The sequence below is a fragment of the Diuraphis noxia genome, unplaced genomic scaffold, assembly GCF_037042655.1.
Source record: "Diuraphis noxia isolate RWA-SAM2 unplaced genomic scaffold, SU_Dnox_SAM2 contig0003, whole genome shotgun sequence".
Taxonomy (NCBI): Eukaryota; Metazoa; Arthropoda; class Insecta; order Hemiptera; family Aphididae; genus Diuraphis; species Diuraphis noxia.
Window position 1 is genome coordinate 40,277,151 of NW_028301713.1, and position 24,769 is coordinate 40,301,919.

At 25.6% G+C, this 24,769-nt stretch overlaps 1 protein-coding gene and 1 long non-coding RNA gene across 4 annotated transcripts in view; one reads left to right on the forward strand and one right to left on the reverse strand.

The window, feature by feature from the left end:
• Window positions 1-24,769, forward strand: part of CngA (Cyclic nucleotide-gated ion channel subunit A) — a 187,432-nt gene that overhangs the window by 48,994 nt on the left and 113,669 nt on the right. For all 3 annotated transcript variants that reach the window (XM_089223064.1, XM_089223066.1, XM_089223065.1), the window contains exon 2: window positions 9,846-10,112. In XM_089223064.1, the coding sequence (XP_089079190.1) occupies window positions 9,939-10,112 (174 nt within the window). In that variant the 5' untranslated portion in view covers window positions 9,846-9,938. The remainder of the gene's footprint in view (window positions 1-9,845; window positions 10,113-24,769) is intronic.
• On the reverse strand, window positions 10,479-15,599 carry LOC149057349 (uncharacterized). The gene is made up of 3 exons (XR_016190872.1): window positions 15,307-15,599; window positions 15,102-15,245; window positions 10,479-10,705 (listed from the first exon to the last, which is right to left on the reverse strand). It is a non-coding gene; the product is annotated as an uncharacterized LOC149057349 (long non-coding RNA).

Sequence of the window (24,769 nt, forward strand, 5' to 3'; positions counted from 1 at the left end):
TAAGTGAATAGTGAGTACTACTCTGCTCTAAACAAGTTAAACAATATGTTCATTATAGCTATAAATGTTTTTACGGTCAGAGATAGTATATAATAAAACTAAAACACCCTTCTGGTAGCAATATTGTTTCAACGCTTTATTAGTCTTTGCATTATGCGAATATTATACAACAATACAAGTGTTTTATAATAAGTTCACTAGTATTTGCGACTGTAATAAAATCATAAGATCAAATATTATTTGACTTTGCAAATTACAATATTATTATGAAGTTGTATTATTCAAATAATTTATTAATATTAACTAAATAAAAACTATTGAGCATTAAAACATGCTGTTATTAGCAACAGAAGTTAAACAATTTATAAGAAAATTCACAGTTATATATTATTTATATGTAAATAAATATTACTCTTGTCAAATATTAAAGAATAATCCAAATCGATTCTACATCAGAATGAGCTCAGTATAAAAAAGTTATAATTGGTGTTATTATTATTACCAATTTTAGATTCTAAGTGGAGCAATGAATGTATTGATTTTACAATGTCGTTTATTATTGTTATTATTATTTTATTTTTGTATGTGTTCATAATAAGTAGTCGAAATAATATTTCAGTCTTTTAGCTTATATTTTCTATTTAACTATATTTTCTAGTAGGAAATTGTATCTAGTTGATGCATTCGAGAGGTTAAAATCCCCAGTAGTTTTCAAATGTAGATACATTTATAAATCTATTCTATTCTATTTAATTTATTTATATCTACCTTTATAAAAAAAAAGAAAAAAAAAGATATCTACAAGAAAATTAAATTCGATTGTTATTATGAGCGTTTAAAGTTCAAATTCGTACAACACTGGTATTCATTAATTTCACATATTTGAGTGATTTTATTATTTTATAATTTAAAATCAAAAAACGAAATCTTTAGAAACTAGAAATTTACATCATAATTATAATTATTTTATCGTTTACTATACCTACCTACTACATAACATTTTCAAAATATTTTGACTAGTTTTAGCAATTTGTTCGTTGAGTCAAAATCAAAAAACTTGAAAATTTAATATACATCTACTGATAAACATTTACAATTGCAGTTGAATAATATTAGGTATAAATACATAGATTTGATATTTTTTTTATAAGCATTTAAAATCTAAATCTTAAGGATATCTATTAAATTAAAAACTTATAAATTATTTTATTGTAAAAAGTGTATAAAATGTTCAACTTTTGTAGCTAAGTATTAAAAATTTAATACTAGGTTACACGCAAATAGTTTATTCCGTAACAATGAAATCAAAAAAATACAGTTATTTTTAATAGTATTGTTGTTGTTATTTAAAAATATTATTCGTGAGCACTTGACATTTTTAGAGTATATTATATTATTATATTTTATACACCTACATACATTTTAAAAGTTAATTTTTGGATAGCAAATAACTTAACTTACAATAGAACTATAATGCCTATTATATAGTAAAATAGATCTTTTAAACACAATTATTTCATAAGATCCGCTTAGTAATATTATAGTCTAACTGTCTTTGCTCAGAATCGTTTTTCGTACACACAATTTTATTCCACAGAATTTAATTTGACACATCCGTTATACTATTACAGTGACTCTCTAAACACATAATATACATCAGAGCGTTACTCACTAACCGGCTTTTTATTTATAGGTAAGCGTATTTACCAAAAAAACGATGTGGGATAAAAAAAAAGTGCCTAATAAATAAAACAGGTCAATGACGATTCATATTATGTATTATTTATTACTGGTGCGTAACTATAAGACCAACCATGCGGGTATGTCGATAACGATATGATGTGACTTGTTAGTGGTGGCGTAACTAGTCTAACGGAAACAATGCTTTTTTTGTACCTAGACATATCATTGTACACATAATTTTACCAACCAAAATATTATTATAGAATCAAATCCAATATAAATAAACCTACCTATGTCGAACGTTGTTACTTTTTTAATACTTATTTAATATTTTTATCATGATATAGATGTAATTATATGCAAATTGCAATCCAGAAAAATGTAATGTTCTAATATGTTACACTATATTAATATAACATTAATATTTTGATTTTAGGCTGTTTTAACATGAAATATTATGTTATTTTTATTATAATTATATTTTATTTATATTTAGATAGAAAATTAAAAAAAAAAAAATCGTTTCTGTCATTACTTATAATACCTTTTTGTTAGGAATACATTTAATAATCAAAAATGACTATATAGTGTAGAATTTCAGTGTCTACAATTAAATTTAAGATAGTAGCTCTTTGTTTACAATCATTTAAATTTATAAAGAAAACCAATCCAACAATATATTTTAATATTTATATTGATAAATGTGTTGGTGAACTATATTTTGACCATTTTTATTTAATAAAAAAAAACACTACCAAAAACTATAACAGCAAACTAATATACACAACAATAATACAAAAAGACCCTCAGGACCTTATATCAAAGCAAACAATGACCAAATTTATTGTTCTTGATTTTATTTAGTTTTTTTTTTTTTATGACAATACCTCCCTGAATAGAGAATCTTAAAAATCACAGTTTCATATATTTCTTATCTTGATCAAAATTCATCTCAATTACGTGTTGAAAATTGTAAATTGAGAAACGGGAATGTCAATAACCTTATGATATTAAAGTTCCTATAAGAAGAATAAATATTTGTTTTTGAAATCGAAACGATATTTTTTGAAAGATTTGTTACTTCGGTCTCAGAAGATATTGATTAAATAAAGTCTTCAGTCGTATACTTCAATTTTGAATGACTTTAATAACTTTTTTATGACAATAGTTCAGTATAAATAATAAATATAATATTATGGTCAACAGAAAACCGTAATATATGAAATTCTTGAGAATATTCATACTACATATAATACTATGTCAACCAATTAAATTATTCTTCCTTACTTAAAACTTTATGACTATTTAATATTTCATTCCTGCTGTATTTTAATATAGTATTAACAATTTATAACCATCAGTTATTACTATATTATTCTAATTTTTGTCAAATAAACAATTAAAAATCACCATCCTGCTTTATTTACTTCGTATCCTGGAGACATATGTATAATATATTAGTATCTTATATAATAATCAATTTCTCAGTAATATTATTACAGTTTATGTAAAAACATTTTCACGATGGATATCTAGTGTACATAATATAATATAATTTTTTATTAAATAATATATAAATATATATAATATAGCGTGTAATATATGTATAAAATATATTTTATGTATTCATATTTATATTTGATCTTAATGTAATTTTAGTATTTGTGTTTTATATTTTTTTAAATAGTGATGATGCAAATGATTTATAATCAATCATTCAAGATATTATTCATTTATATATATATTTTTTTTTGTATCAGATAACGAGTACAAAATTTAATGCATTGTAATGACCCATTTAAAAAATATATATATATTTATTCTTTTTTAGAAAATATGCTAGACTATGTATACGTTTTAAATGTGCTAAAAACCATATTGTTGGCGCCAATAATTCTACATTTTTAGCATTACTTTCTCCGAGTGTTCATTATATATGAGCAGTTTAATAATAATATTATAATTTTTTCACAACTGAATCACTAAATGTATAAAAAATTAATTGGTCAATTAAATCAATAGACAGTTAAAAAGTTATTAATTCTTAAATAAACGTTACTTACATTTTACGAAGATGAATGCTCAACGATTAAATAGCATTATATTATGCTATTATATTTAAAATTAAGGTATTGTTTACATTTTACGTAAATTATATAATATTTAACAAACGTTTATGTTCTATTATAAAATAATTAGTTTTTGTATTTCACCATAATGAATGTAACATACGTAGTACTATAATATTATGCGGGCATGCATTTTGATTGGTCGCTATCAGTCATAGTATAATCTATTAATGCCTCAATGCTGTGTAAAATAGAAAAATTGTTTTATACAAATGAGTTGAATAGCAATGTATAATCATTAGTCAAATTACATTTTTGTTTTGCTCATTATATTATGGACATGTATTATTCATCTTGGGTAAGTAATAATAATATTAATGCGATAAACGAGCTACTTGACAATAAATCGCAAATTAATTGCTTACTACCATGGAAACGATTACTACATATTATTACATAATGTGTTTGCCTTCTTTCAAATTTATTTTGAAGTATCGTGAATTCAATTTATGTAATTTAACTATATGTATTTTTCAGCTTGCATAAATTAGGAATATTTAGTGTTAAATTACGTTTTAAATTAAAAATACGAAATAGTCAACCTGTAGCTTTATTTTTTTCAAACCACAAATACATAATATGTACCTTGTATATATTATAGGTCAATACACCAATCATACTAACCGCCATTAAAAAAAAAAAAATGTCTTTCTTAATAGGTATAATACAATTTTGATTTTTTGAAATTTTCGAGTATACTTGTTTTAAAATCATTAACACAGTTTAAAAGGAATGTCCTGTGACGATTCAAACTTTTTTTTATACGAATGAGATCTAACCTCATTTGTCTACACCACGCATTGATTATAATTCCTTTTTTATTTTATTTCAACATATCCATCACTTCTAAAGCTCTGACAGACTTATTTCACTAGAACTTCACAAAATTATAAAAGACCGAACAGTTAAATTACGAAAAGTAATAAAACTCTTAAGCTGTGGTGGAATTTCAAATTTACTACTATGGATTCAAGTACTTCCTAGTCTTATGTGAAAAATAATATTGCTGCGAATTTGTGAAACGTTTATTCAAAATAATAATATGTTTTATTTTAGGATTAGTTTATTTTTCGAATATGTACTAAAATAATGTATTAAAATATACATTTCATATGAATGCCTATTTAGTATATTTTATCAGCATTTGTATTCAAGTAGTGTAATCTAATCACATTTAATGAAGAATCCAAAATTGCTTTTTGTTCGAGGAAAACCAAGAATTTTTGTTCTATCATAGAAATGCCAATTTGGTTTTCTAAGGATTCCAAAACAGTTATTATAATATTTTGACCCATGCAGTCATGATAAAATACTAGTATTGTTTAATTTTGTTGATCATTTTCAAATCAAAGACAACTCGTATTATTTGTCATACAATCGTGCTTTCTGTCATTCAGAATCGCGTAATGATTTATGTCAGCATAGTAATTAACATTGATAAAAATGTAATAAGTGTTTGAAAAATTTAACTCGGGTTCTTAATATTGGCGATTTAAATATTTCTAGATTATCTATATAAAAAAAAAAAATAACAAATAATATTTATTGTCCAATGTTTAGTACTGAAATAGTTTTATTATTTTTGTTTGAAATAAAGCATTTATGAATGGCATATTATAAAATTCATTTAGAAAACAAAAACATTAAAATAAATATATGAGAAATATACGTGTACACATGACTCACAACGTAGTGTGTTTATAAATTATCATGTGCTGCTTCTATAATAACAAGTTGAAGCTATAATACAATTCGAATATAATGTTGAAGAATAAATATTCAGCGTAGAGTAATATAAAATCTATATTTTGAAATTTTGAATTCAAAATTAATTCATTTTTCTTTAGTATTCGTAAAAAATAAAATAATATTTTCATTTTATTTACAAACGTCAAGTGGAATATATGTTATATTATAATTTTCAAGTATGGTATAACACTTGTAAATTTGCAAATATATTATACTGAACATGCTATATGCCTATATATATATATAGTATATGCCTACATGAAAGCAATAATGTACCTATTGTTTTAACATTGCTATATAGTATATATTGTTAAACGTCACTGTACCGTAATTTTTTCATTAAAGAAAATTATACTATTATAGTTTATTTTATTGATTTATTCATATGCGACGAAGAATCGAAATCAAAATAATAACCAATAACCATACCTGAAACTTGAAACACAAATGATGCACAGTATGATAATATGCAAGTATTTGTAGTTTGTATATAGGTTATCAATATTATATTATAGGTATAGCGCGAAAGTCTGAGAGAAATGTTTATTGAAAAACTATAATGTGCGCGTTTTCCCAAATGCGTATTACTATTATTATTATTATTATTTAAGTCGATCGCCTCCAAAGTGGCATGTGGTGGGTATATACGTAAACCATGTGATTTACTCTCCATGAAACATAATAAATTATATACACGACACTACCATGGATTCTTATATATAGGTACCTACTACCTATATGTGTGTTATCTACGTGGCCAATTTATGCCTCGTCCGATGAAATTTATGTCGAAATAACAATCGACCTATCCGCATGACGCGATACCTTTGCACGATAAGGTGGTAGGTATCTTTATTTTTTTTTCTGGGGAGGTACAAAAAATATTTTGTTATATTTCAATCAATACTATAAATATTATTACGATAGACATGACGGACGTTTTTATCAAATATGAACTTTTTCCTTTTAAACCATACCTGTGTTCACCAAATGAGATTCCAATAACCGATTCCATGACTATTTTTATACATCATTAATACGTGAAGTACCCATTCAATTTTTTTCTTAAATTAATTTGTGATACTATTTATTTTAGGTTATGATTTTTTTTTAGCGGGAAATAAAAAAAACAGTAAAATTCACACCTAACTGCTAATTTAAAATAATAAAATATTAAAAAACAGTAAAACATTATACTTTTTAATTAATACATTGACAAAATTACAATTATTTTTTTGTAGTAAAAATAATTAAGCAATAATAAGAACTCCGTCCCGGAACAATTAAAACAGACTGAATTCGTGAGTCGAACGGATACATTCATTACATTCTAATATAGTCAGTAAAAAATAAATCAATATTATATATATATATATATAATATGTTACGGTGAATGTCGACAATTGGTAAATGACGTCATTGATCGGGGAATGATGTCATTTACCAAAATGTTTTGATTATGTAGGTAAATGGTAAATGATGTAAAAAAACACATTTTAAACTCAAATTTACATTTTTTCCAGGTCATTGAGGTAATTTACTAAATCTGGTGGTAAATGATGATAACCTTGAATTGAATGCAGAATGTAGAATTGGTTTTGTCACAAGTCCTCTTTTGGATTCGATAGGTTTACTTGACAATAACTACATAAGCCTAAATATGCCATAACTGTTTCCGTTGTCACATTACAATATTTTGTTTTTAACATAGCCATCATCCTATTTCTACCACCATGACCTACTGCCAAATGTGCCGTGTAAATTACTTCAAACAACTCGTCTACTGTGAAGTAATATAAAACGTCAGTCATTTTCAACTATAAGTTTAATTAATTTTTTTTTCCACCAATTGTTACAATACAACATTAATACAACATTGTCCATATTTTCTTATTTGGGAACATTTCACAAAATCTAAAACAAACATTTAGGTAAAGTTTAAAAGGAATTGTTGCACATATACATGTATATTAATAGTATATATAATTCATTAAGAAATTTTGAATCGGTCAACCTATCAAATGATGGAAATGGATATTGGTGGGCATTGAGTATGTGATAAGCACACTTCTAATAGAAACGTGTTATACCCATCTCAACAATGTATGAAATCGAAGTTATTTATTTTATTAGTAAGACAAGAATATTTTCCCATCATCGACCATAGTTGAGGTAAGATGGGTCATAAAAATAGTGAAAATTCCAATATAAAATTTATAATAATCGAAATAGCGAATTAAATTTTTTTCCTGGAAACATAGTTTTTTAAAAACTTTTTGATAATTTAAAAAAAAAATATGTACCTTTAATATTATACCTATAGATATATAATTTTTAAACGTGTCATGTAATTAAACATTTTTTTTATTTTGTTTTTTATAGATTTTTGTTTATAATGACTTATTTTCAACGATCTCTTGTCCCTTGATTTAGGTACTTATTTCTGTCCATATTTCATAAGGAACATCACACTGGTAAACTTGTATTTTCACGTGGTCAAAAAGCTCAATATATTTTATTGTTGTTTTGTACATAAAAAATTGTTGGTTAATGTTCGTAAAACGGCACAGCCACTTAATACAAATGGTTTTTGACTCGAATTTTCAATTTTTAAAATATGTATTATAATATTATTATAATATATGAATGAAAACAAATTAATAACAGTTGACAAACTTTTAACAGGGGACCTATTTTAGTTTTAAACAAGAGATATAATATTTTTAGGTGTGCAAAATATATACACTAGACCTAAAGTAACAGTAAAATGCAAGAGCATCAATCTAATTTTTCTACCATGATTAAATATTAGAGTTCTTCGCTTTTGCACAGTGAACTTTACTCTTATTTTTTTTAACAACATTGGTTAATATTAAGGTAGGCTATAATAAAGCTAGATAAAATAAAGCCATCAATGTTTAAGCTGTATGCATATATTATACGTAGTGTGTAGTCAAAATTCATATAATTCCTTCCATGGGCAACTATTAAAAAATATTGGAAGTGATTAAAAAAGGTACACATATAATATAGGTATACATAATAAGTGACTGGCCAAGTTTGTCCTCGTAAATTCTCTACCACCTGTTATACAAGATATGCTACTCTATAGCCACCTCCTGCCAATGATTTAAAATGTACATAAAACTTCTATTTGAATGCTTAATAGAAATTAATTATTCAACTGTTGAAAAATTTAAATAAAGCTAACTCTGTAAACTGCAGGTCGTTTGATAAAATAATTACATATTTGTATTACAATTTGCACATAACAATTATTTTTTAATAATTATCTCAAGGTGATGTTATTATTCACATTCAAAATCGATAGATCCATGTAGTTAATAAAAAATAAAATATTTAAACCACCTGATTTTTCTAAAGACGTATATGAAACTTTTGCTGACTTAATGTCAATTTTTTCAGACAGAATACTTACATTCCAAATAAGACAGAAATAAGGTGATCGTCGAGACATATTATTACTGAATCTTAACTTAACTGATATTTACTATGTACTTATTATAGTTAAGGCCTAAGAAAAAATCGAACAACATTCCCTTTAAATGAAAACGAATATATTTTTTTTTCTTAGAGCTGTCATGGTTGTAATATGACTGAAGATAGTTATTAAAAGTATCGATTAGACATGTATTTTACAATGTGGTAGTATTATATTTTCGTAAAAACATTGATGCATAAAATATATTTAATTTAAATAAATAAGCCTTGGTGTCTATGGCCATTGGCTTAAGGAGTTTAAGATTAACAATTTTTAAGAATCTAGTATTTACATATTATATAAACAAGAACAGATTATACACTATTTATAACATTGGATTCAATTAAAAAGTTCATCATTTGACTCTATGGTATCTGGATGGAGAGCTTCCGATATGATATTATTTGATATCCCAGCTTCTTGTTTGTCTGTTTTATAAACACGTTATTTGGATACAATATGTTTGATTTATTGAAAAATAAATTTAATATGAGGTCATCAAAACTGTAAATGATTATTGTAAAACATTTGATGTTTATGCATAGGTACAGTTTTAAAGAAAACGATTCAATTTTCGATTGTGAAATAAATTTTAAAAAAACTTACCATAAAATGATTATTTAAAATAAAAATAAATCATTGTTTTTTCTTAATCATGTTTAGTGTTAAATAGTTTTCACTCCGAAAGTTCACCCCATCAAAAAACGTCATAATCTATATGATAATTATTGCCATTATTATATATTGTCATTATTATTATTATAATGATAAACGTTCGGTAGGTGTTTGGGCGGCGTCCACTACGAACTCGCGGTGGTGTCATGGCGGACACGATTTGAGCAGTTGCGGATGCGGCGCGTACACAGCTGCGGCCGATGTGGATCCCGATGATGGCTGCGGCCGCACAACACGACAGGGTCGTACTGTCACCGCGCCGGTTGCAGCAACATCAACAGCAGCAGCACACTCCGTCACCGGATCGCGATCGACATGGTCAGCGCACATACCTACACATGGTGCCCATGTTGCCTCCTCCCGCCGTTCCATCGGTAAGTCCTGTCCCATTGTACAACCAGATAATATTATTACGTTTAATTTTGTTAGGTTTATTTCTTACTTAGACTTAGGCTACTTACTAGGCCATTTAGAAAATATTCTTACCTGTGAAATATGGTAATTAAATTTTGATTTTTACATCGTTATGAATGTAAAATGTAATATTATGATATTTTTTTTTGTATAAAGTATACTATTTTTGTATTCAAGTATAATAACTTTGTACATTATTAAGCCAAAGTACGAGCTTTTAATTTTTCTAGACAATTCTATGAATCTTTATAATTAATATTCTAACATCTGTGTAGGAATTTATGTATTATATTATTTTCAAACGTGTGGGAATCAACAGGCCTAGTATGTATTTTTAACTAATATAGTTATTGTATTGAAACTTACATTCACTCTATAATATGACTAATATAGGTCATGGCATTGTGCTCCTGTAGTATTGTGATATTGAAGAGAAAAATCAATAAAATGTATTCTGGTACTTCTTTATATTACCAAGTGGCGAGTACTGATAGTAGATCACCTCAATGTTTTCAGTCTGTTCAATATTGTGGTATTCACTGTAATCATAAGTCTAAAAAAGGACGAGAAAAATAATTATTCACTATGCCACGTACTCTTGTATACAGTAGGTACACAATAATAACCTATATTAACCTACGCAGTTATTGGAAAATACTGGGTTTTAAAGAAAATGTACAAAATGTTTGAAAAAAACCAGTAGTAAAAATACTGTATTATGAATGTATGAAACCGACAAATAATATCATTCTACCTATGATACTTTTATGGTCATCCGTCCCTGTAGTTCTGGTAATATTTTATAGAACTTAATATTGTTTATGAAACTGCAAATAATATAGGCCATTGTGACGTGTAAGCCATAAAGGTGTTAATTTATGGTTGTAGTAGCATCTGTTTTTATATTACTATTATTATCGAGTCAATACTGCTATCATTTCTTATGATAACGTGACAATGAACAATTTAAATTTAAAAAATTAATTTTGGTAACATCGTGAGTATAAATACTTCCATAAATCCTATTAAAATATAATATTATTATCACAAGCATTATGTCCCGTGACTCGGTATTTTAACGGTGTGCGATAATCGATGATAAGAACTGTTTATTAAATATATATTAACAATAATGTGTCTGCGATGATAACGTTGGGGGAATTATTGATTCCGCCGAAACTACCTGTTTAGAAAAAAGGTTTGTATCGATTCCGCCGGCTACTGTTTAAAATATCTACATATCGATTCCGCCGACTATTAATTCCGCCGGCTACTGTTAATATTATTTACATATTGATTCCGCCAGACACTGTTTATCCCCCCCCTTGTATATGTATTTTATATAGTACATAATAAAAAAAAAATAATAATAATAATTGTATAATTAAAAAATAAAATGTATATTCTAATTAATTCGTGTATGTGAATATATTATAAAATATTAAAACGTATAATATAGTCTAAATTGTATAAAATGATAATAGTAATAATTGTATAGTTAAAAATTAAAAAGTGTGAATAAATGATAAAATATTAAAATAAAACGTGATGGAGCAATTTCGTTAACTAGATCAATACTGATTAGTAAAATAGTAACTAGCAGAGAAGTAATACGAAAAGATTGTTAAGTCCACATTTTAACAATATAAAATATATAAATATAGATATTAAGATATATCATATCTAAAGATAAGATTTCAGTCAGAATCGGTAATATATAGGAAATATACGATTTATAGCAATACGTACGGAATAAAATAAAATACCTATATTGACTCGTTTTATTTTTATTATTTTATACAAATTAGACTATACATTTTATAAAATATTCACATACACGAATTAATTAGATTATACATTTTAGTTTTAATTAGTATACAATTATTATCATTGTATATATAATTTATATATAATAAAGTATATTATGTAGGACTGTAATTTTAAAAATACATTTACAAATTACAAGGGCGGGATAAACAGTAGCCGGCGGAATTAATATGTAAATAATATTAACAGTAGCCGGCGGAGTCAATAGCCTATAATAATCGATATAAAATCGGCGGAATCGATATACGCCCGACTCGTTGTGGCTCCGATGTTATTCTTATGTCATAATATTATATATGTTTATAAACGGACTGTCGTCAATCAAGATAAAACGAAAACTCGATTGAAGTCGCTTACGTTAAAATTTGCATAACATTTTAAAGGTACGGTATCTTAAATATTCTTTTCCTAATATTTTATTAGTGCTCAGTATAGCTTTTATGTAATTTAAATTAAAATACGTCAATCCCTAAACATTGGATGAATTAATTAAAACAGCGAGAATTCAAAACACTAACTATACTGTTGTCTGTTATTGGTACCTTGTTATATTTTTAATTTAAATAGTTAGTACCAATGTCCTATAGGTAGATGGATTGTTGTTAAGACATATTTATTTCGTTGAATTTTCTTGACAACTATTAGTCTGTTTATACATTTTCCTCATGTTGCACTTGCATGCTAAGAAAATAATTGTAATCATAATGAGTGTTCATAATGTTCATACACAATGAAATAAATAATATAACGTACTCAATTAATAATTATGACATATACTGATTATGAAACTAAAATGTTTTAAACGTCTCCCTTTGTATAATATTTATCAACAGCCAGAATTTAAATTGAATTAATATTTTTAAACTAAAATGATGCAAGTTACATGTTTAACAATTAACAGTCAGAGTATACCATGATAGTGCAATGTTTTGTTGATCGTAAAATTAATTGTATTGTTTCTTATGATTACCATTAAATCTGACAGTGGAAGGAAACCAATCTGTTTGTATTCTATAAATATTTTCATCCGAACTTAACTGATTTTAATGATGGCGTAACATTGCAATACAATGCATTAACATATTTTGATGTTTATAATATATCTTTAATAGCCTATGTACTAAATAATAGGTACTCGGATAAATAAATCGACATCCGATTAAAATTTATAAAATTAATCTAATGATATTATTTTGTTTGAAAATTTATTTTATATTATTGTAAAATCATATATACATTTACTACCTATATTTTATAGTGTCAATTTATCTTAATCGTTATAAATAAAATTCTAAAGTATATTTGAATTTAATGTATGTACACCATAAGTATATATTTTTGTATAACGTTAATTCCAAATATTTTTTTTTTTTTTACTTAGAAGATGATTTAAATACTCTCAATAATAGCTATTAGTTATATTACCTATTTATAGTATAATAATATTATAATTGTTGCAGCTATTAAACGAATTTATTATCATTAAATTATCATCTGAAAAAATGAATAAAAACCATTCAAGTGTTTATTTACATTCCTAAATAAATGAGCACTGAACATAAAATATGAATAAATGTATTGGCGCTCATGGAAAAGTATGAATTCAAAATTTGATATGATAGACCATGAGATTCATAATGTGTTATGTAGTGTGCTCACATTCTACCATATTTATACTAGAAGCTTTGTCTTTGGTGATCAAATAGTGTTTAATGTATAAATAATTTAATATACCCAAGTTTAATTTTAAAATGTTACGACGAAGCACCATTGGTGACTGAAGTTTAAAAATTATAAAATTATGAAATATTATTTTATGTTCTGTCAATTTTTTTTTATTCTTACATTTTAGTTCACAAGCACAATATTAATTAATAAATAAATCATTTTTTTATCCCCTATAAATATTTTTCTAAAATCATATTTATCGAAAAATAACAATTTGATTCATGTGAATCATTCTGAATTAATAAAGGTGATCTACGTGAAAGAAATTTCGATTTTAAATTGATGACACAGTTTATGTATACAATATGCATTTATAAGTGTGATAAGTAATTATACAATAAATGTTCGATATCAGACTCATGAAATTGGCCATCGAAGGTAAAACACTAAAATATAATTTTGTGTAGTTCTACTAAATTTTAATTTATTGTCCACCATTATAGCTACATAATAGTTTATAGCTAAAAGCTATTAATCTTTAAAGAATGTTTTTAGATTTTTTAACATTCATAAAATAATGACAAAAAAATGAGCGTTATTTATCATAAAATGTCTCTTTGTGTTAATTAATTACAGGAAAAAATATAAATAAAAAATAACAATACCTAGTTAATTTGTTTTTCACTTCGTTTAAATCGTGTTTACACACAGTAAAGCAAACATAAGTCAAGTAAGCATACTTGCATTTTGAATATGAATAATTTTACATAATTTGAAGACTACAAATGGAACTGGCTGAGCACTAACAAATAATTGTGTGATAGAGGCACATGCACATGTAATTTATTAAGTATGTATTATTATACTGTTATTGATATAATACAATTTAAATGATGAATGACTTATTTTAATAATTTTCTTTGTAAATAGCTGGCAAATTCTTTAAACTTATAACTCCAATATAGTTTATTTTCAATTATAGATGAAATAAGTAATATAATATTAGTATTACATTTATATAGTATAATATTAAATTTACATAGTATTAATTTTGTGTGTACTATTAATGAATTATCTAGTCGTAATAATAGTTCCCACTTACATGTCATAATAAATTATTATAAAATAAATTATTTTTATCAGAAAACAACTGTTTTTGAGAATCACTTTGGTTACTGGCATGTTACAGAGATTCACAAATAAAATAAAATTTATTTCTGAGGAATAAGCCATTCATAAAAAATTATCTATTCATATTATTTTTGTTTAAAATGAGGAAAATGTATTCTGTATAATACGTGAATGTAGTATATTACTAAACATACGATACCTATAATATTATTATTAACTTTGTGTATATCTATAAATTAAATACGAAATTTTTATTTAATGCACTATTGATAATATTTTGGCCGAGGCAATATGTTAAATTAGAATGACATTTTAAAAATTACCAGCCAAAAAGATGATTTGCTCCATTGTTAACCATATAAGTGACAATAACTGCATTGCCATCGGCGCCAGTCTTTGACAATCATGGGTAGTATATTATGTTATTTCAATTAATCTCTCTGCTAGTAAATTTAATGTATGTCCAGCTGTAAAAAAATAATGTAAGTAATTTAAATTAATCAACTATTATATATTATGTATACTTACGGTACATTTTCCACACTATTATACGTATATAAAAACTTTCTTTTCCTTTTTAAACCATTAAAAGTTGGTAGTCGTCTCCTTTGTAAGCTATAACGTCTTTCATTGTGAAATACTCATCCTTAACGTACAATATTATAGAATATAGACGGTGGAATTTTATAGAGATCGACTAAAATAATATATATATATATAGAGAGAGTTTCATAGTTACATAATGTTCAATGGTAGTGTGAGATTATGGATTGAACAGAATCTTTTGTGCATGTAACAATGAAATCCTGCCCTGTTCATAAACGGACACTCGTGTTTCTGCCACATACACATACACAGACATATAAATACATATTAATGTGTATGCGTGTGTGAGAGAGGGGTAAGTAAAAGATGATTAAACATGTGATAGCTTATATAATCCTTTTTGGTAAATTAGTTTTGTACCTTATTATTGATTCAATGATTCAAGAGGTTTCCAGTCAATTACTGTAGTTTTTCACTTGTCCTTTTCATCATACCTTACTCACTGGAGTAATTATTATAACTTGGAGGGTTTCCAGAGATTAGTGGTTTCTTTTGCGACTGTAATTTATGAGTATCGGTTAAACCATAAATACATCTTGACCAATAAATAACACGTTTCTAATAGTATTCAAAATATCTATAAGTCGGAGATATAAATAAGAATAAATACGTCATATTCAGAACACTATTTATTTTCTGTTGGAAATTATATTACACCTTAAATTACAAAGTATCATCAATGCCAGAAATTTTTATTCTATTATTTCAGAATCAAATTTAAATAGTTCAGTTATGATATTGATATAAATATTAAAATCTTAGTAATTATAAATCGTTTATAACTACTGACTAAATAATAGTTTGTAAAAATGCAGAAAAAAAATTTAATAATTTATTATAACAACGAGAAAAATTTTCCTACGAAAACGGTGCACAGTAACGACATTAACAATGCTCTTCACGTCTTAACAAAAGTTTTCAATATGATATTATATAGTTTATTCGCGTGAATTTAATAATATTATATATTGTTATATTTATAAATTTCATATAATTTTCTTTTGACCTAAACCGTTACTAGTTTATCGCCCAGCATGGTCTTCAAAAGTCGAAAACAAATACTTTCTTACACTCGTTATTCTTTTTTACAAATTACTAATTAATTTTATATATTTGAATTTTATAAATACAATAATAAAATACAATATTTTAAATTATAAAATGTATTAAGTGGTTTTTGTTTTATTATTAGTTCTTAGATAGTGATCATGCTCTAAATTAAGAAATTTAACAACCTTCTGAAAAACGAATAACGTAGAAAAACTATTGACCTTAAATTAATATTTTGTGTACTCTGATAATAGGTACTTAATGATATAGGTATCAAAATTGCTACATCTGTTTGTGACACCGGTTACATTGTGGATAACACTGTGAATAAAATACATTTACCGTTTGCTCAATAAATGTTTCACGTTTTCTTACCTCGACCGTGTGCAGATCAACAACGTTTATAAAACTAACCCATAAAACTGCTGTTAAATTTTTAAGGACGACTATCGACGTACCGGATTTCCAATCACTGGATTGCGAACGGTAGGGGACTGCAGTGATGGATTTAAAATGGTATTTTATCCTATATCCATTAAATGAATACTACGCGGGGGAAGGTGTGTTTGACAGAGAGGGGCACCAGAAGCCTCCTACTTATTGAATTTAAAAATACACGATTTAGGAATTGTTAAACAATAAATAAAATAATCCACAGGTTTATTTTATTAAACGTGCAACTCGTATATTTTGGTCAGTGCGTCGGGTCCATAGCAAAAATACGTGCGATAAATAATTTTAGATTTTACACGGGCTTACGTTTTGCTGGTTGCATTGATTACGCGTTGTGTTATACGTGACGCGTACCGCAAAAAAAACTAATTCGGATGATCGTGTTAAAGCAAATCCGGTCGCGCTTTTAATAATAGTTTGTGTGCCGGAAAGAGTTTGAAATTCGCCACTTCCGCATTGTATTATTGAACGCGACGATATTGTATACATTATGGTTTGACCGCAACTATTAGTTTTGTCATTACGTGGTGCAACCGTGTCTCATTAAAGAGGTGGAGTTGTGCTCTTGGGTGGGAAGTTTCTCACCGTTTCGGTTTTCGTGACAGCGTCAACAACGACGACTTCAACCACCTGCATCGCGCCGCACCGCATCGCAACGAACCACTCGTTGTGTCGGAAATTTTACGGGCAGCACTACAGTGCGCTAGCTATTTGATGCGTTTATAAATAGGTAACACAGCAGCTTTCTACGTGTTATGTGTATACATGTACAGTCGTATTTGTATCATCTCTCAAAACTTATACAAAATGCGTAGGTAGGTAGCAACTTGTTTTGCTCCACGTGATGAAATGAAATGTTTTCATCACCGCAGCAGTGTTGTGTCCCAGATGTGTAATTCAACATTAACATTTTTACATAATTAAGACTTATTACAATACATTATTGATTCACATTACAATGTGAGCACTAATTTAACTATGTCATTGAAAAGGAATCATGTGTTGTCGTTTAAAATTAATTCACCACAATATCGTGCTTAAAGGCTTAACTACAAAAAATGATGTCACTAGTGTATCCACTATAACTGATACTGATACTAATAATGTATTATATAAATGAAATGAAGTATTTTTTCGGGATAAATTAATCGTTAATAACGTTCTATAAAAAATAATTAAATAATTACAGTTTTATTTTTTAAACGATACAATTTATCATGGTAAAATGTCTACAAAATATGAAACTTAATATTTTAGTAAGTTGAATATGTCTCGCTTTTATGAATTACCATAAAGTTAGTTATTTTCAAAATAACAAATGGAATAAACTCGAAAATTTAGACAAATGCTATATATATATATATATATATATATTTTTTTAAATGTTGTTTAAACACCTAAAATATTATAATAAACTTAACTCCATTAAACCATATAATAAATTCAGTTATTGTTATTGCCTATTTATCGAAATCCTTAGTGTCTTAGATACGGATTTTAGCTTAGACATCCAATAATATACCTTTTAAAATCTTTTCAGATTTAATGAGTAAATTCAGTTTTTTTTTTTTTAAAGTAACGTAATTATTTATGAAAATAAACACATGGTATAACAGACAAAACTCATACTTTATTGTTTAATATAGTGTGTGAGTAATATGTTTAAACTTAAAACATCAGTTTGTCTTATTTGAAGAACACACCAACATTATTCCATTAGTTATAAATGTATAATGTTTAAAAAAAAGCGGTAAGTAAGTGGCGCTCTGCTATATAGTAGTTACAAAATGGGTCACTATAATGGATGGTATTAAGTTTTAATTCAATGACATTATATCATAGTATACAATTCTAAACGAGACAATTTGTTGGTCTAAGATATTTTATAATATACTTATACATTATACTTATATTATTTCAACTAATACTCAGCCACTAGTTTTAATTAATATTATCGGTATAGGCTATACTCCGCTCAGAATCTAAAATGATAATAACAATAAAACTGAAAATGCCATAATAAACAGCTCAAAACAAGTCAAAATAATTTAGTATAGGAAATAGTGAAATTAACATTTGATGAAAATTCTAAATATCTTTAGTTATTGAATTTGTTAATTGAATTGAACTCCAACAAAATAGGAAAATCGTTGTATGTGAATATCCAATATTGTAAAAATTTGAAATTCAAATGCTTTTAAAAATTTAATTTAACTTTCTAGCAGACATTTTTTTTTATCGATTGAGTTTGACAAACTTATAAGGAATATTATATTATATTTCAAATCTTAGATTTTAATAGAAAATGTTAATGAATTTCTTACTTAAAAAATTTACCTGCTCCTGTCATTTTATGTGTTTGTTAAAATTTGAAATTCAGACACTCGTAAAATATTATTAGGGGGATTTAAACTCAATTTTTTTTTCACCAACAACAGCTTATGAGAAATCCTGCATTTTTTTGACGGAACAAAAATTTTTTTGTCGACAATTATTTTAAAACAACTAATATTAATTAAAAATTGTATATACTAATAAATAGTTTAATCTGAGTCAAAATATTTTCAAATGAATTGGCGCATATAAAATGCTAATATAAACATTCAGTGAAAATGTCATGTATATTTACGGTCATTTGTTTTAAAGTACCTAACACTTAAAACTAAAATTGATTTTGTCAAAAACCCATTTGTATTAAAATTCATGTTTTCTCGGAACCTTTTCGACTACTTATCATGTTAACACAAATAAAAACATTAAAACACTCATCATTGAAAGATCAATACAGTCATCGCTCAGATCAGAGTATAAAAAAGTAAGTCATAAATAGCTTATATGAAATTTAAAAAAAATGTTTGTTTATTAACAGCAATAAATTCTTGTTTGAGTATTGTGTAAGTTGTGTACAGGTTATATTATTGTCTCGATGTTGAGCACACTGCAAGATAATATTGTACTATTATTTTATAATATAAACTTTAACAAAGAAAAATCTAATATTATAAGAAAAAAAACTTTATATCATTGTACCTAAAAGTAATAAATTTGTTTTTCTTGTATCATCTACGGTCTAAAAAAAAAATACTTAATTAGGTTCGAATTTCCCTTAGAAAAAAAATATACATACAATAATATTCTGTACTAATGGTAAAACTAAATATTTTTATCTAAACTAGCATTTCCATAGAAAATTTATAGTATATACTATATTCCATGTAAAAGATAATGACATTATTATTCTGTAACTATTATATTAAATATAATATATTATTAATTGCATATTTTGCGTTTCTAAATAATGACAATAAAACTTGTGAAAAATTGACATACATAATAAATGTGTTCAAGATTTCTTTTTATAAGTGTCTTGAAAAAGTTTTTGGTGGTAACTTTTATTGGCTGTAACGAGTTAAATTTTAGATTATTTATGCGTATAAGAATAAGATAAACTTTGTATGTATTGTAACACGGCGATATGTATAGGCAATTTCGGTACGTACACGTGTTGAGGGGTTTTATTTAGACGATATCATATATTTTTTTTTAATAATAATAAAAAAAGTATCCACAATAAAACCATTGAATTCTTAACTGGTTAGGTTAGATTAGGTTATATAATAATAATATGTGAACTTTTCGCATTAGTTATAAAATGAAAGTGTTATATTGGTATTGCAGTATTGAGAAACTACATGAATAATGTAAATTATAAATTTAAGTTTATTAATTAATATATCACTATTCATTGATATATATATAGATATAGATATATTATATAGATAATAATATACATAGATAATCCAGTTGAGCTTTATCGCATATGTATTAAACAGCTCTTAGTGAAAAAATAAACATTACTATATAGTGTATACTATAACCTCAGAAGTTAGGTATCACTTTATAGATATATTTTGAAACTGTTATTGTTGCAGTGTGAGTTAATTCATTTGCCTAATGTATTTATTCCGCACGAATTAACAAACGCGTTACGACACCTGTAGTACGGCTGTATATAATACAATTATATTACGGCTTAATTCTAAAAACACACTAAATTTCAGATAAAGTTATCCTAATATATTATTATTGTCTGAGTTATATTTTTTTTTATCTAAATCAAAGCTTAAGAACTTAAATAAATACATTAAAAATATTTTAACACGGCTAAATAATGTGGCATTTGGTTGTTATTTTGAATCTGGGAATAGATTGTATTCGTATTTTTTTTTTTTTTTTTGCTAGTACAACTCGTTAAAATACAATGACTATGCACGTATTTAAGAATATCACAAATGTTGACCCAATGCCAAATTTACGTGTTTCGTACTGAACATTTTTCTTAAAAGAATATTTCGTTGCTTTTTGATATTCCGTGGAACAGTACAATTTTTATAACGCAACATTATCATATTTCGTGCCCTATTACCTGCTGTCATACACAAACAGTTTATTTACTTGTCTTGGAAAGTGTCAGTAATATATATAAAATATACATATTATTATATCGACTTGGAAAACATAAAAAGGAAGTAACAACTTTATTTCGATATTTTGTAACTCTTATTTTCAAGGGAATATAAATGTTGTACGATTTATAAATATTTATAAGTAGATCAAATTGATACTTTGCACAAATTGAAATAGAGAGAAAGCCCCTAGTCAAAAAGTATATTTTTAGTGTTATTCTTTCGAAAAATAATCGTTTTAATAATGTTTCGTTAATAAACTGTTTCGTTGGATTCACATTGTTCGTTATGTATATTATGTATTATTTGGTATGCAACTTTGTACAAGTTTTGTATATTTATATTATTTTACGTATAATAAACCACTTAAATAAAATGGTAGTTACGTTTAAAATAAGTCTGAAAAACTCTGTCATTGATAAAAGTTATCTTTGTTAAAAAATTAAGATATTTCTACAGGTATAAATACCTAATGATAATTTATAAACATTATACATTAGAAGTTTAATTTATATCTTTGCATTTATACGATTTTTAAATGCATTCCTTACATTTTATAATAATTTACAGACAAACGAAATATGTAATGAAATAAAACACTCAATCATTCTAACTAACTAATATCAATATCATAATTATAATCAATGAAGTGTGTTTTTATCACATTATTTAACCATACACAACGGTAAAGTAGTACAAATTTGGTGAAACCGTAGAATAATACATTATCTGCACCATCACTCCCTTTATACATATTTTAATTGATTACAACCAAGAAACTATTTAAACAATTCCCATTAGTGTATAGTCTATACATATACCTTATATTATAATGGTGTATAATATGCTGTTGTTCATTGTAATTTGTAGCAAAATCTCTCGTAGAACCGTTTCGTAAGATATACCTAAAACGTATCACAACATAATAACGTTCACACATTTTTTATTATTACCCTGTGCCATTTAAAAGCACATTTAAGTTTAGACTTTTCAATAACATTTAGTTAAAATAACAGCTCGAAAATGATACATATATTGAAATGAGATTAAAATAAATTAAATAGATTAAATAAAATAAAATGGCAGTTATTTATGAGAAAGAGTTTTTCTTTTGGTATATGCATATTGTTTATATATATTATATATATATATCTGTTATTTTTAATTACTATTTTTGATTAAAATGTTTCTAAAAATATATCTGCTTACCTGCATTATAACTTCCAAAGTGTAAAAATTGGGTACCTACTCTAGTATATTTCATTCGTGGAGATTAGAAAAATATCAAACTTATTCTTACAACTTGAAAATAAACTCAGCTGATGATTAAAGTAAGATATAGAGAAACTTTTTTGTTTCTTACACTTAATGATAATTTAGTATTGTTTATTTAAGAAATAAGATAAATATTGGTTTTTCTAATATTATAATAACATTTATTTTATTTTTATTTATTTCAATGTTCATATGTATTATATAAAACGTACATAATAATTTTTAAGTGAGTAAACTTAATTTTAGTATGACATCATGTGCTTTCTAAATAATATCTGCTCAAAGCTGTTTTTGAATAATTATAATAATTTTTATTGATTTCAAATTTACTTAATTGGCATAAATCAAAACAAATTAAACCATTACTCTGCTCCAAAATTCGAGATACGAATGTCCGAGATTCGGTCTATCTGGAATTGTTTTGTTATATATTATAATACTTTAAAGTTTAAATAGTTATGGTATTGGTTGTAAGGAACTCGAAAATATGAAATTTTAGCATTTTAACGAAATTATAGTTACAAAATAGGTTAAACAACAGTTTACGTAAGAGTTTTATACATATAAGTTTAATTACACATCTATAATAGAGTAGCACAAAAACGGATAAGCTTGGGTATTCAATCAATAAAATTAATTTCAATTTAATACCCTCTTACCACACGTGTTGTGTTTAGTATATTTTAATAAATACACTTTACTGTATATAGATTTATGCCAATGTTCCGCTTTCATATTTTGTCGTTTTTGATATCACGCAATAAGCATATAATTTGTGATTCACAGGAATAAAGCAATTTTCCTGTACCATATATACGCTATTGATATCAAACTTATATTGAGTGTTATAACGGTTGCCTGACCTTAATTTCAAGGGTTTATACTGTACAAGATAAAATCGAATAACTGCAAAGTCGTTTCTTTCTTAATCCTAACACTCGATTACAAAGTATATCCCATCTCTAGATTTTTATGTTCCATAAAATATTAACGTATATTTTTTTCAATGGATAAAACACAACACTTTCAAATAAAATAATAAAATTTACATGGACATTTCAATGGTAAGTACTAAACAGTAATAATTGTATGATATTATTAACAATATCGATAACATTGTAATACTCTTCAATCATCTATAAAATATACACGCCTTGTAGAAGTAATTGAGTACTTATATGAAAAGGAAGTTACAATAGAAGCTATTCAATGTTTTGTATGATATATGTATAATTATTGTTATTAATAGTTATTATTAGTTGTGTGAATGTCAAACTGTACAGAAAAGTTAAGTAATAAAGGTAAAAAAATTAAATAAGGGGAATATAGATAATTAATACAAAGTAGGCGTGAGTTTATCTCATCATTGAGGATTAATTCACTGTGAAATAAGTATTAAATGATACGTTCATTGTATAAAAAAACCTATTCTAAGCGAAAAATTTCTGACAGCCTATATGGCTGTTTACTGAATCAATTTTATGATATTATATTTATATAGCTTTTAGAGAAATATTTAGTTCTATTAATACAAAATTTTGGATTAATATCTGCTGAAAATATTGCATTTAAAAATATCATTGTGTTTATAAAGTATAATAAAATCGTTAACGATTTTAAGTACCTACTTACGAATAATATTTTTAATTTACAGTTAAATAATTAACATCAATGATATTTTTCGTCTAAATTTGAACATGAATTATTTGGAAAAAAATGTGTTTATTTTATTTTAAATGTGTTGGTTACGGTATGAATTACTTTTGAGGAAACTTGTGTTAAATTTTAAATAATTATCTATATAAATTTGACGTTTTATTCTCGATGTTCGTTATTTTTACGAACTTTTTCAAAATTTTATTTCCAAATGCGTATGTAAAAAAAACTATGTAAATACATTTATTTTTAATATTCTCAAGCTTTTTAACTAAGTACAACAGTTTGTATCGACTTATATAGAAAAAAAACATTAGTTTGAAATTTCAAGCCAACGATTAACAACATTTTTTTTGTCATTGCACATTTATTTTGTTATAATTATTTTAATTGTATATAACTTTGAACCTATATTTTATATTTGGTTAATAACCTCCCATACTTATAACTGTGTTTAAATTATGTCGAGTTTACATCGTAAAACA